At 40.8% G+C, this 14,548-nt stretch overlaps 1 protein-coding gene across 4 annotated transcripts in view; it reads left to right on the forward strand.

The window, feature by feature from the left end:
* Window positions 1-14,548, forward strand: part of CDK6 (cyclin dependent kinase 6) — a 228,325-nt gene that overhangs the window by 106,847 nt on the left and 106,930 nt on the right. For all 4 annotated transcript variants that reach the window (XM_045827037.1, XM_045827038.1, XM_045827036.1 and 1 more), the window contains exon 4: window positions 6,557-6,724. In XM_045827037.1, coding sequence (XP_045682993.1) covers window positions 6,557-6,724 — 168 coding nt within the window. The remainder of the gene's footprint in view (window positions 1-6,556; window positions 6,725-14,548) is intronic.

The following is a 14,548-nucleotide window of genomic DNA, read 5'->3' on the forward strand; positions in this document are numbered from 1 at the left end:
GCTTTTATCTAGTTGCCTAGGAGCAGTAAAAATAGAAAGCCAGTGCTTGCAGTTAGAGGCCTTGCATTTGTTTCTGCTGAAGAGCCCCAAGGCAATGTGGTGACACCTTGCTCAGTCACCACCCTCCCCTGCCTCCTCCCCTCTCCCCCAGTGCTCCACACACACATACACACACACACACACACACACACACGCACTGTACTGTACTAACTGGTTCTGTGGTACAGCCTGACTGTTCTGCTTTGGAACAGAGCTCACAGGTATCTCCAGGTCCTTCCATTTATTGCTTGCTTTGAAGTCACCAAAAATGACAAGTTTCCAAGTGACCTGAAGTTTTAAAGAACCTGCTTTAACTCTCCTTTCGCTTCATCAGAATTTGCATTGCCCTTTGTGATTTTGGATGAAGCAGTGTTTGGGTACTCCTGAGGGCCAAAGTGAGAAAGAAGGAGGGAAACCTGGTTATACAGTAGTTTTTGCATCCGTTCTTATCATTGGTGGATCGATCAGCGAAAGCATAGGAGCTCCTGTCGGTTCTGACCTAGAGTAAAAGGTGTGTGTTGTTCAGTCAGCTTGCTGCTGTGACCTTGTGGCAGACTCTCCCTGAGAGCACAAGGGAAAGGAGTGAGCACCAGCGTCCAGTTCACTGACTGGCCAGGACCTTATCATGGCTTCGAGATTCATGACTTCATTGCTTTTGTAGTAAATATTGTACCACATTTTACAGGACAGCAGTGATTTCAAAAGATCCTGGGACTAGATCCAGCCATTCCACTTGTGGGTATATGTATCCAGAAGAATTGAAAGAAGGGTCGCAAAGACATACTTGTACGCCCATGCTCATAGCAGCATTATTTATAATAGCCAAAAGGTAGAAGATGTCCATCAACAGATGAATGGACAAGCAAAATGCGGTGTATACATGCAATGGAATATTATTCAGCCTTAAAAAGGAAGGAAATTCTGACATATGCTACCATGTGGATGAAGCTTGAGGGCATTATGCTAAGTGTAATAAGCAAGCCACAAAAATACATGAATACAGTATAGGAGGTATCTAGAGAAGTCAGATAGATAACTAAAAGCAGAAAGGTGGTGGCCAGGGTCTGGGCAGGGAGCAAGAAACAGGGAGATGCTAAATGGGTATAAATTTCAGTTCTGCAAGATGGAAACATTCTAGAGATTGGACAACAGTGTGAATATACTTAGTACTAAACTGTGCACTTAAAATGATTAAGATGCTAAGTTTTATGTTATGTGTATTTGCAACTAAAACATGAGATTTTTATTTATATGTATATAAGTAAAATACATATATAAAATCAGAAATATAAAAACTGGAAAGATCCTGGGACTAGCCCTCAGTATTGTCAGTAATCTTCTACTTTTTGTATGACTTTATCGTCACCCCTTATGTATAGGTTCATGTGCTTTTTCACTTCTGTTCCTACAAATATAGCCCCTACCAGAAGTCAACATGTTATCAGTTCAGTGTAAAAAACCTTTATGTGTGATCTATTTTAAACTGTAGACTCCTCTGGTACTCTTCATAGGAAACACACGAAGACAGAAACCTTCATAGGAAACAACAAATCATTGTGAAGACAATTCTGTTGAAACTTGGATAATAAATTTGAAAAGACTATGGTTTACACATTTTAAGGAGGGAAAAATTATCTTTGTCTACAAGTTGTTTATATCTCATTTTAAAGTTTTAATAGATAAACTATTGATGTGCATTTTTGTTGATAAAACTTTGAGGATGTGAATATGTTACTTTAATTCAGTGGATACATCTAAAAGTCTGAAATTGTCTGTTGAAAGCTGTTTTTTCCGTGATTTACTGTGTGGAGTAAATTGGGTGTTTTAGTGTCTTTTGGACCTACTTACACTATTTTGTAGTTGGAAAAAAGACCCAATAATAAAACTTTTCCCATTAGAAAGTTTTCATTTTGCTTGTTTGGTTTTTAAAGAAATAAGAGGATTAGAGTTCCCAAACACCTAAAAGAAACAATTACAAGGTCTTAAAAATTTCTGGTTTTCAGACGGAAGTCCAGAGTGTTTTTAGGGAAGTTGCCAAGGACCAAACTCCACCTAAAGTCACTAGAAGTCAGACTTCACTCCATGATGTTGTCCTGTTGAAACATGCTTTCATGTCATCTCTTTCAGAAGGATGCAGAGGGAGGCCCCAAGTGACCGTTCACTGTTAAGCATGGCTAGGTGTTCAGACCTTTTATTCCAGGACTGTGCATTGTAACATAAAAAGGATTTGCCTGTGTTTAACTTAACTGGCAGTATCCGTAGTTTTATTGCATTATGTCAATAAGAGTACTGTGAAATGTTTGAGTCTATAATCTAAATTAATTTAAATTATAATATTGAGGAGCTAACAACAGATAATAAACGTAAGTAGAGAATACTTTGAAATGTCTCTGCAGAGTTCTTCTTGTGATTCAAAAGGAAAGCTGTTCTTTGGTCCTTGTGTAGTGCTACGGCTTATTTATTCGTATTCTCAAGAATTGGGATTGTGTCTTAACTGTAACCAGAGTTCCTGAGATGGTTGAGTATATTTCCCCTTTGAGGTTAGGTATTCCAATGAAGGATGGTTAACGATGACAGAGGGTCCTCAAATCATACTTATCACAGGTCCATTATGTTCATCAACCTACCTCACAACTGAATTACTAAAGGTGAAGAGATTTTTGACAAGATTTTAAAAAAATCACTACTTCAAAGCTCACTAGTTCAAATTCTAATTGTGGCTAGATATCGTAGGTTTCAAAGGAAACCTAGTATGCCAGCCAGAAAAAAAAAAAAACTTAAAGCAGCCCAACAAAATCTGGAGAATGGCAATTCTTAGTCAGCACTAACTTTTTATACAGTAATAGATGTCATTTACATGGACTCAGTTACTGCAGTTGTGTGGATTCGCACTGCTTCACTCGAGCTCAGATGTGACGGTAAGGCATTTTCATCCGCTCTCCCCTTTAAACAAAGGAGAACTAGACTCTAAGTGTAAGTTCCAAATAACACAACTAAAACCAAATAACGATTATGTCATATTGCGGGGAGGAAAACCATGCAGCCACTAAAAAAATCATATTGTGTGAAAAAAGTTTTCACAGAAGTTTTGTTGTAGTAGCAAAATTTATAACAAATTATTAAATGTTTGTAAAAGAACCACAAAATAATATGTACAGAGTAATCACCATTTTATTTGTAAATATATTTAATATACTATGGAACAAGCATATAATATTTATAAATTGTATAATTTATACTAATATAAATACACATTATGTTTATGTCCACAAATATAGCAGTACATGTAATTTTTGAAACAGACAAGAAAGACATGCAAAAATTCTTTAACAGTGAAGTTTTCCCTATTCTCTGAGGAGTAGGATTTTGAGTGATTTTTGTCCTTCCTGTGGATTTTTTTTAATTTTTATAATTTTCTGCATTAAGCATGCACCAGTTTTAAATCAAGAAAAATAAAGCATGTGCTATGTAAAGAAATGCACAAATAAAAGGATTGCATGTTTTTTACTCTAGTTCAGGCTTTTTATAAAGTTAAATGAGCTTTGTTAGTTAGTTCAAATTTTTAAATTTGTATTCTGCTCATCTGCTGCTTATTGTTTGAACACTGAAATACAAACCAAACAGATTTGTTTGTCCGATTTTAAATGGTTGGCACTTTGTGTACAAGGCGCTAACCACGGTGAGCCAGCATGACATTACTTGAGGTTAGCCATGCTGTTTAAAACGTGGTGCTTCCGAGTGTGTGCATGTTTCCAGTATAGACTTAACTTGCCAGAGCAGAAGAGTGTTGTCCATAACAGTCTGTGCTTCATTTTCACATTTGTGTGTATCCATCCTTGTTTGATCTGTCGTGGTTCTTAAGTCTTGAGGGACTACTATCATCAACAGTACCGTCGTCTCCCGAGTTTTCACCTTTGGACATTTAGAAGGTAACCTCTGCCAGTTCAGAAGATAGTAGTCCCCTGTTATCCACAGGATGGGGTGTATGTTACGAGACCTCCAACGGATGCCTGAAACCACTGGAGTGTGAAGCCCAGTACATACTATATTTTTTCCTGTCACACCTATGATAAAGTAAGGGACTAACAAGGATAACTAATAATAAACTGGAACAATGATAACAGTGTACTGTAATAAAAGGTATGTGGGCCCTGGCCAGGTAGCTCTAGTTGGCTAGAGCATCATCCTGATATGCCAGGATTGTGGGTTTGATGCCCATCAGGGCACATACGGGAATCAACTAATGAATGCATAAAGAAGTGGAACAACAACTCAATATTTCTTTCTCTAAAAAGAAAATCAATACATAAAATTTTAACCAAAACAGTTATGTGGATGTGCTCCCTCTGTCTCTCCTCTCCCCTCCTCCGTCCCTCCCTCCCATGACTCTCCCTCCCTCCCCCCCCATCACGCGCGCACACGCACGCACAACATCTGATAACCACTCTAATGGCTTTGAGAGCTACTAAGTGACTAAAAGCCAGGTAGAGTTATGCAACGTGGATACACTGGACAAGGGGATGAGTCACGTTCCAGGTGGGATGGACATCACACTACTCAGAAGAGCATTTAAAACTTAGGAATTGTTTATTTCTTGAAATTTTGTCTCATATTTTTGGAATGCAGTTGACTGTGGATAACCAAAACCACGGAGGGTGAAACCACCGATGAGGGGTGCTGCTGCATCCATTTAGGTGGCTCTCAGGAAGGATTCCAGTTCACCTCTGTCGTTGCATGCCCACCCTTAGCACTTTGTTCATTGACCTTGTGGCACTGGACACTTTTTCTTGTAGTTTTGTGACCTGTCTCCCCCAAGAAATCAGATGCCTCATTCATTGTCATTTGTTAAATTATTACCATGTGCCAGAAACTGCATGACCCCTTTGCATACATTATTTCATTTAAATCAAGTACTGAATATTATGAAAAGGATGCACTGTTTTCTCCAGTACCTAAGTGGAAATGCTAAGACTTTGGTGTTAAACAAGCTGGATATAAAGACAAAACTCCCATCTCTGAAGGAAGAGCTGGTACCTTAAACCAGGAACTAAATATCGTATTTTGCTGTGTATAACATGCACTTTTTTGCCCAAATTTTTTAGGAAAAATAAGGATACACATTATGCAAGAGTAGTACCTGAAATACTTTGCATCTATTCTTGTGTTTTGTAATTATTTGTTACATAAAATTTCTTGTACCCCCTTAGTATGTTTAAAAGTAAATGCTAAAATACCTTTATAATACAAAAACAATTATCTAAATATAAATAAGTACTTGAAATAAAAATTAAAACTTAAGATTTTTTTATCCTGAAAGTTCGTGCCAAAAATGTGGGTGCACATTATACGTGGCAAAATACGGTTTGCTGTTCTCCGTGAGAGGGTTAGTGGTCCAGCTGCTGAACAAGTGAATCCTCACAGCCCACCCCCAGCTATGAAGCCCATGATGCTGCCCAGTCATTTTTCTAACCCTTATACGAACAAGATAATTCTGTCCACCCTGTGCACACCATTCTCATGGTATTTTGAGGGGTAGATCAATCTTACCAGCCCCAGATTTCAGAGGATCATTTTGTGGTTAAATTTTAAGTTCATACTTTCAGATGCTGTTTCTGAGTTTTAAATCTTGTATTTAATTTTATCAGTTCTAAAATTAAAAAGAGATGTGATGATACTGCTTTATTTTCTAAATGCCCCTCTGCTGGTTTATAAGGATGGCTATAACAGCTACCATTTATTGAATGCTTACCACCGTGATTAGTGCTTTATAAACAGCAATCCTACAAAACAGATTTTGGTATTTTTCCATTTTACAGATGGGAAAACCGAGGCTTAGGAGGTAGATGACTTAGCTGGTTTTATATAGTCATTCAATCATTAGTCTAATAAAGGAGTGCATTGGGGATCTTAATCCAGTTTTTCTGAACTCTGAATCAAAACTGTCTCTTGCTAGTGGTGTTACTTTGGCTTATTATATATATCTACTATGTATCTCTTTCTTGACCTGTGAAATAGGGTGATGATATTATTTACCTTAATGCTGTAGCATGGATTGAGTTACTAAACAGAAGGTGCTTAGAACAGTACTTGACACAGTGTCTGCTCAATATTTGGTGCTATAAAATATTATCATATTATCATTCATTGGATTTTAATTATGGAGATCATGTATTAAACCATATAGAAGTATAGGAAGTAAAAAATTCCCCTTCTCACCACCTCCCACTTCCTCTCCTCACCATTAACCACTGACACCAGTTTGCTGTATATTCTTCCAGAATATTTCCTATGCCATGTGAAACTATTTTTCAGTTGTCCTTTCATTATTAAAATACAGGACAAGAGTAAAATTTTTTGTAGTGATCCTGAAAATGGAAGAGTAGAGAGGCAGGAAGGTAGACAAATGCATTCATTCAGCAAATACTCTGCGCCAGGCACGCCCTTTAAGTGCTGAGGGTTCGGCATGCTGGATTTCTGTTTTGACTATTCATTGACTTTTTGCTGTTGTTTTATTTAGGACATGATGTTTCAGCTTCTTCGAGGTCTGGACTTTCTTCATTCTCACCGAGTCGTGCATCGTGACCTAAAACCACAGAACATTCTGGTGACCAGCAGTGGACAGATAAAACTGGCTGACTTCGGCCTTGCCCGCATCTACAGTTTTCAGATGGCTCTTACCTCAGTGGTGAGTGAAAAAGTGCTATTCTCTCATTAACTTACTTTTCCTCCTTTGAATGACAAACTGCCCCATTCCATGCCCCTGATGTTATTGATGCCAGTGGTCTGCTGGTGAACAAAATGTCTCCACTTTTTTATATAGCAGTGGGTAGGAGGAAAGCATTCTGCTTACAACTACAGGCACATCCTCGCTGGGCTTGTTGTGAACAGGACCCGTTTCAGAAATAGCCTGTAGCATCTCAGCCACTGGAAGGGAGTCAGTTCTGCTCTGGCCAGGCTGCTCAGTGGTTGGAGCATATTCCCAGTATGCCAAGGATGCTGGTTTGTTCCCAGTCAGGGCACATGCAAGAGTCAACCTATGAATGCATAAATAAGTGGAACTACAAATAGATGTCTCTCTCTGTCTCTCTCTCTCTCATCAATAATTTTTTTAAAAGAAGGGAATCATCTACAAGTGTCAAATGGTTTTTGCTATAACACTATTTTCAGAGATGCTTGTATAATATCTGGGGAACATAGCTCAAGGAAAAGAGAACACCAGGATCCCTGACTTGTCTGCAGAACCCTGGTTTGAGGAAAAGCCAGGGTGTCTGCACAGGTGTATGAAAGTACTCTTCCGAAGCTGTGGTGCGGACTGAGAAGAAAACATTGGATTTAACGGTGAACTTGGATGATCCATGAACAAGTCGTACCACCCTGCCAGGCAAAGGCTTCATCCAGGCCAAAAGAGAAAGGGCTCTGTTTTGACAAAGAATGACAGTTATAACATCCTGTTCCAGGTCTCATTCAGGCCCCAAACCGTAATAGCCATTGCTTCGGTTAGTTTCTATTTCTCCTTCTAGTTCATTGTTTCTGAGATGAATTTTTGTGAAATTCTGCACCCAAGAGATGAGAAGAGAAGCCTAGAAGTAGGCACTGATAACTCTTCTCTTTGAAAGACCTGCTTTTCATACAGTGAATTCGTGCATAGATTAAAAATTAAAAAAGCCAGGGAATATTCCTTTGCTGTGCTGCTGACCTGGGGCTAAGGATGATGAGGAGAATTCCTTTCATTCTGTGATGGCTATAGAAATGGCCCCCAAAGCATTAGATTAAGTCTTAATAAAAGAATACTCTTCGGTAAATATGTATGTCATTCTCCACATATAATCCATCTTTTTTATGTTTTATTTTCATTGATTTCTGCTTTAAAATTTTTCCATTACAGTCGACATACAATATTATATTAGGTTCAGGTGTACAACATAGTGATTAGACATTTATATAACTTACTAAGTGATCACTCTGATGAGTCTAGTACGTAGCATGGACACCATACAAATGGGAGGGAGATCAGGGAGTGGGGAATGGGTGAAAAAAGAGGAGGGATTAATACGTACAAGTTGCTAGTTATAAAAACGGTCACGGGATGTAAAGTACAGTGTAGGGAACATACAGCCCACCTTTCGCCCTGACAAGGTTCTCAGTCGGGGCAGCACTACTCTGGGTATGGGGTGTTGCTGGCAAACGCATGGCCGCATGGCCGTGTCTCTGGTTGTCACATGACTTGGGGGTGGAAATGGCTGCAAGGAGGCTAATACTCTGCACAGTAAAATTGTTTTCCCACATTCCAGTAATGCCTCGGCTGAGAAGTAGAAAATTGGGAGGGGAATTGGAAATACTCTGAGAGAGATAACTTGCCTTAGAAAAACATTCAATTCACAAAAGTATTCTGCTCCCCAACCCCGAAATACGGATACTACAACCCGCACATGTGAGATTACATACTTTCCCAACATTGTGTACTTCACCTAGGGCATCAGAATTTTTCCAGGGGGTCCCTTGGGATGTGTCCCCATGGTTGAAAGATAAATCATACTTGCTTCCTCTTTGTCCAGCAAGCACCATCACCGTTGAGAAGACAAGGCACAGATGAGGTTTAAAGGGTATGCCTCAGCTCCGGGCTGGGTCAGACAGGCCCTTGTGTTCTTACACGACCACACCAGAAGGGGCTGAGGCTGCGTGCTTCCCAGTGGGAAGGGTGAGGTAGGCTGCAGGCTTCCCTAGGAAGCAGTTGCGCATGTTGTTTCAGGGCCCTGGGGAGAAGCTTGAATAGGCTTTGTGATCCAGACAGTCATCAGAGGAGCAGATGGAAGGAACTGGTCTCTGTGGGTACGTTAATTGAGGGAAGGGTGAGCCATCACTGAGACAGATACTTTATTTTGATCCCCCCAACGGGCACTAAAAACCATAAAGAAAAAACAGGAAACCCAGTTGGTTTTGATTTTTTTTTTCTTTTTCTACTTTTTTCTCTTACTAAAGTTGAGGAATGATAGCCCAGCTTGCGTGTAACGTCAATTAACATTCCATTCTCGCTGAAAGTTGATAGGTCCAGGCAGGAAAATGCAGGCAAACTATTTCATAAAGAAAAGGGGAAAGGCAATCATAAATACCTGATTTTTCAGGATCCAGTTCGTATTGCCTACTCTGGATTACTTATGGTGACAAAGGGGAAAAAAACATTAGTAACTGGAAGACACTGGAACAAATGCAGACTTTACTTGAAAGTGATGGTTGGAATTTAATGATAATAATAAAGGGTATGATTCCTATAGAGTATGGCATTTAAGTTTTTTTCCATTGTTTTATATATATTTTTTTTAATTTAAAGGAAAAAGCCCATTTAGTACACTGATACATTCGTTCACATATACACAGTGATGTATAAAGACTTGGAATCGCAATTTTCCAGATTCAATGGGTATTTATTCTTCCACTTCCTGAAAATATGCATTTTTTGTGGATTATATCATACAGGAACTGAGAATCATCTGTGGAATGTTAAAGGAATCGCAAGTTAGTGGATTTAAAACTGACATCTTCCAGCCATGAGACATGCTGATATATTACTTATCTTCCTAACGCTGACTCAGATATTCCCTTCTGGGACACCCTGCAGAACTTAATCTCTGCTTTCGCCTTCAGTGACTTCAAAGTAACATCTTATTTTTTTCCTTTTTTTCCTTTTTTATATTGTTGTTCAAGTGCAGTTGTCTCCATTTTCCCCCCACCACTCAGAGTAACATCTTATTAATGCCTGTCATAATACTGCTCTCTGTCTTATTTGTAATTATTTGGGGGGTTAATTTAAATCAAGCTGTAAGATCCTGGAAGGAGTTGGCCTTTCAGGTAGACACTAATGTAGGAGAATCACTATATGTCTGGACTGCAGTTGTCACTTCAGATTGCCTCCATCTGATAAGGGAGGTTAAGTGCCCTTAGATGCCTGACTTTACTGGGCTACCTCCAGCATGACACTCAGGTGTCGTCGACAGGGTGTATTGGGTTCTTGCTGCTCAGTATACAGTCAGGCATTCCCAGAACCCTGTACAGAATAAGGATTGTTTATACCTCTTTCTGTACAGGTTGTAGAATTAAGATGTGGATTGATACCATGTATACCTTAGACTTGACAAGAGAGTCCCTTGGCCTGGGTCTCACGCTTTAGCGGAGGCTACGCTGGCCCTGCTCCAGCCATGCCTTCCTTCACGGAGCGTGAAACTCAGGGTGCCAAGGAGACACACCACCTAGAGCCTGAGCCACCCGCACCCCCACCCCACCACACTCAGAGCATGGGGATTCCCGAGCCTAGCAGCAGGCTATGCTGCTGTGTGTTCCCCTCAGCAGTTGGCAGGTGTGGGGGCAGAGTGTGGACACGTGGACTGGAATGCCTGTGAGCGTCTGAGGCCCCTTGTGGTACAAGGAGCCGGGAATGTGAAGAGAAGTGGGGACCATTAGACTCAGCCTGGGTCATTTTTACCAGAAGGGTTTCTCTGAAATCAGAGAAATCAACTTTTGTGACCTGCCCTGACATATCACCTTTGTGGAAAACCAAAGAGAAGAGATTACAGGGAGGTCCTTTCCATGGCACATAAGTAATACTCAAAATTCATGACTCTTGTGATTCTATATTCTTGGTGGCAGAAATGTTTCAAGGATATAAAACACATTTTGAGATAAGCTAAAATTATATTCAGAGTTATTCCAAGGTCAAACATTTCTAAGTTCTTCTCTTGTCAGTGGGGTGTATGGTGCAACTTATTTTTGTCTGTCAAGACAAAAGGGAAATGGAGACCAACCACTCAGCCAGAAGTTTTGGTCACACTGACGGGGAGAGTCTCAGAGCAGAGCCTGGGACTTCACCAGCCGCCCCATGATGATGCTGCTACTGATGAAGCACTATGAACAGCAGCTCCGGGAGAGAGTCGCCTTTGGTCTTTGTGATGCAAATTCTTTATTACTTTTTTCCTAAACTGAACCATAGCAGGCAGTGCGATGCTGTTGCCATTGGATTTGGTGGTTTTGGAACTCCGTGTGAACCACCTTATTGTGCAAGCAGGGCAACTGAGACTGTGGAAGGCAGTTCGTGACCAGGTTAAGTCTGAATTTAGCAAACAGGTTGCAAATGGCTTGGAGAACCCCTTCCCCCACTCCTTTCCTTTTCCCCCCACTGTAGGCCCTAGTAGTTCATAGTTTACCAAACTGTGTTCTTGGGAACTCTCTGGTTCTATACAAAAGGTGTCCAGAGGTTCCACAAATGTTCAACAGTCCTTTTGTAAAAATGTATTGTAGGTCTTGCTGAAATCATCATTTAAAAAGACAAGCAGCTCATACCACATTTTTGACACATTGGCAGATGCTGAGGCATAAATGTGTGCCTCCTGGTTAATTCATTGTTTATGTAGAGCTCAGAATGCAACTTCTGCCATCCTCATGCACAGCTGGATGTCTTATAAATGTATCGTTGCTTAGGAAAAATCAAGTTCTGTCCGTTCACTCCTGGGTCAGCTCTCTTAAAATCCCCTAAGAGCCTGATTGCGACAGCACAGGCAGTGCTGCGCTCACTGGACGTGAGACAACTTGGCCGTCCAGAATGATGCCAGTGTTGACATTTCCCCATGCAGATGTGACTGCCAATGCCCAGGCATTTAGCGCCACTCACTCCCCGGGACAGTTACCATAAAGTCGCCTGTGGATAGAAGTCTACACCTTAAAATGAGCTCGCTCCTTTTTGGTGCCTCAGTAACTTAACATCCTGGGATGAAGTCCAGGGCTGGCCTGCCTTGCGCTCGTTTATGCTCTGCAGTGAATATCATTACAGTGACTTTCCAGTGTAGTAGGAGGGTTTTTATGGAATCATTAGACAATAGGTGGAATGAGCATTTTTCCTCCAAATGCCTGTGCCTAACCCACATGCTTTGGAGAAAAACTCTACTTTGTTCAATAATGGAAAAGGGAAAATGTTCTCCTGTCTTCTTAGTGACTTATTAAAATTCTCAGTGAATTACATTCCCTTTCTCCACAGGTCTTTTATTGTGCCTCACCGTCTCTGTTAAAAGAGATGTATGTTCAGAAAACATCTTCCACTTTAGAAATCACTAAAAGACAACAAATAAATAGTAAGCATAGGAGGATTTGTATTTGCTCTACAAAGTACAAAATTTCACTTGAAGAGTTTTCTTATATGGAATTGATAATATTCTCAAAGTTGCAGTTATTTAATGCCAGAAGTATTACAAAAATTGAATTGCTTACATTACCTTTTTATGCCTCTAGTGATAGATGATTTCCTACTCTAACTCCAGGGTTGGTAGCATTGAATACACATCAAACGAACATTTCAGATTCGGAAACTTCAGTCAGCCTAAGGAGGAAATTAATGAAATGGAACGGTGGCGTTCAGTCAGCAAATAAGTATTGATCACTTTCCATGTGTCAGGGAACCTGAGAGATGATGGTAAACAGAAATGGATGAGTTCTCTGTCCTCACAGAACTTACAGTCAAAATGGAGAGACAGATCTTAATCAATAGTCACGCAAAGAAATGTTTAGCTAGTAACATAGGTAACTATAAAGGGGCACCATTCTAGGGGGCCATGTGACTCAGGAAACCCTCCCTGGCTGGCAGTCAAGGAAGCCCGCCTGGCTCACCCATGCCGGGATGTGGGATGTCAGAGAGGTCTCCAGCATCCTTCTCGGAGAACCCACCTGGACACAGGCCCCGGGGATGTGTGGGCTGTACAGTCCGTGCTTATTTTCTGTGTCTGTGTTTGGAATCACTCATTGTACGGGACCCAGTTGGCACCACCAAGTTGACAAAGTGAAACAGGACCAGAGATCGGAGAACAATGTCATCTTTTACAGGAGAAAATAAATTGTTTATGCTTGTTTCCTCTTCGTGCGTGTTGTATTTACTATGGAGACCTGGCAGGGTCTGTGGCTCAGCTTGGGCAGCCGTGTTGCTCCCACAGAAGCCTGCAAACACTGCCAGTGCATACTGAGTAAATCAAACCAGGAGCATGACATGAGTAAAATGGAAAAAACCCAAAGCCCTGTCGCCTCAGCACCTCAGGGAAAGGGCAGGACACACCTCTGAAGCCGGAAAGGCTCCTGTAACTCCCTCTCTGCTCAACATCTTGCCATGACACAACCAGGTTTGTTTTGTGAAAACTTCCAGTTGCCAGTACATATTTCATAGTTAACAATGGGGTGTTTGTGCCGGTTTCGTTTTCACTTTCGCCAGTGAGGGAAGTGGAATACAATGGGGCAGTGCACAGAGCTGGGAACAGGACACGTTTTCTTCAAGATTCCCAAGGCTGGGTACGTGGAAAATGCCAGAGCCAAAACAAACATGGAAACCCATCCAGATCCTCCGTTACGCATTCTCAGTGGTAATAAAACACATTTGGAGTTACCATCTGATAGGTTCACTCTGCCTCCACAGTGAAAGCAAACATTGATGCCTGCTGTGGGAACGTCTCCCGTGTAGAAAGATCGTGTGTGCCTTGGTGTGCAGAAAGCTGCTGTGGGTGTGAGCGCATGCGTGTGGGTATTTAATTACACCAAGTATACTTGTAAAGTTAATCAAATGACTGCTTTCCTTGTTTATAAAAGATAGTCATTCGTTTGACTCACCCACTTCTACCTCCTTCATAAGTGGTCACTGTTGCAGACTAGTTCTGGATGAAGAGAGTTTCACTGTAGTGCTACTGCCTAGGGGATGCTTTACTCAGACAGGCAAAGGGCAGGATGTTCCTCGCTTCCTCCCTGGATCTGTTCCACCAGCATGTTTCGTCAAGGCATGGTATAGACAGGGTCTGGTCGTCGCCTGGTTTTTATAACCCCTTACACAGTCACCTTGTGTGGTGCCACTGACATCTCAGAAGCTAGAGGCCAAGTCTGAGTGTAAAGACCAAGTACTGTGTTAAGGTTGACAATGCCAAATGCTTTAGGCAGGATTTACAAGCAAAGGGATTCTGAGGGATTCAGAAGATGGGGAAGGAGGGATTATGTCCTCATACGTTTAGCATTCTTATGAGAAATATGCCTTCTATGATTGGTCAGGAGCTAGTCTGACAAACTGTATTTAAAGAGATAATTCCATATCCTCTAAATTTGCTTAACTTAAATATTGTGTTATACTCATTCAAAGGAGTCTGAGACACAGACCTTGGAATTGAATATAAAACAATGTTTCTATAACTTGGATTGTGATGTCCTCTATAATCCTTTGGATATGTGAGCTCGGTTTTGCAGATATCACTACTTATTTCCTTGAAAAGAAGAAGGTGGCAGCATCTTCATTTTGCTTGGGCTTTGATAGCTTCATAATATAAGCTCCCAAGTCAAAATATGTTATTGAAATTCTATTATAGTGGGCATGCTACATTGGCCATGTCCATTTTTAGTCACTCAGTCCAAATCTTATACTATCTTAGTGTTTCTCACAGTACCCTCCTGGCACATGGTAGACATTCGATAAATACACATGGTTGAATGAATGAAATGAGTC

Source organism: Phyllostomus hastatus, unplaced genomic scaffold, assembly GCF_019186645.2.
Source record: "Phyllostomus hastatus isolate PE091 unplaced genomic scaffold, TTU_PhHast_1.1 phas_scaffold_78, whole genome shotgun sequence".
Lineage (NCBI taxonomy): Eukaryota > Metazoa > Chordata > Mammalia > Chiroptera > Phyllostomidae > Phyllostomus > Phyllostomus hastatus.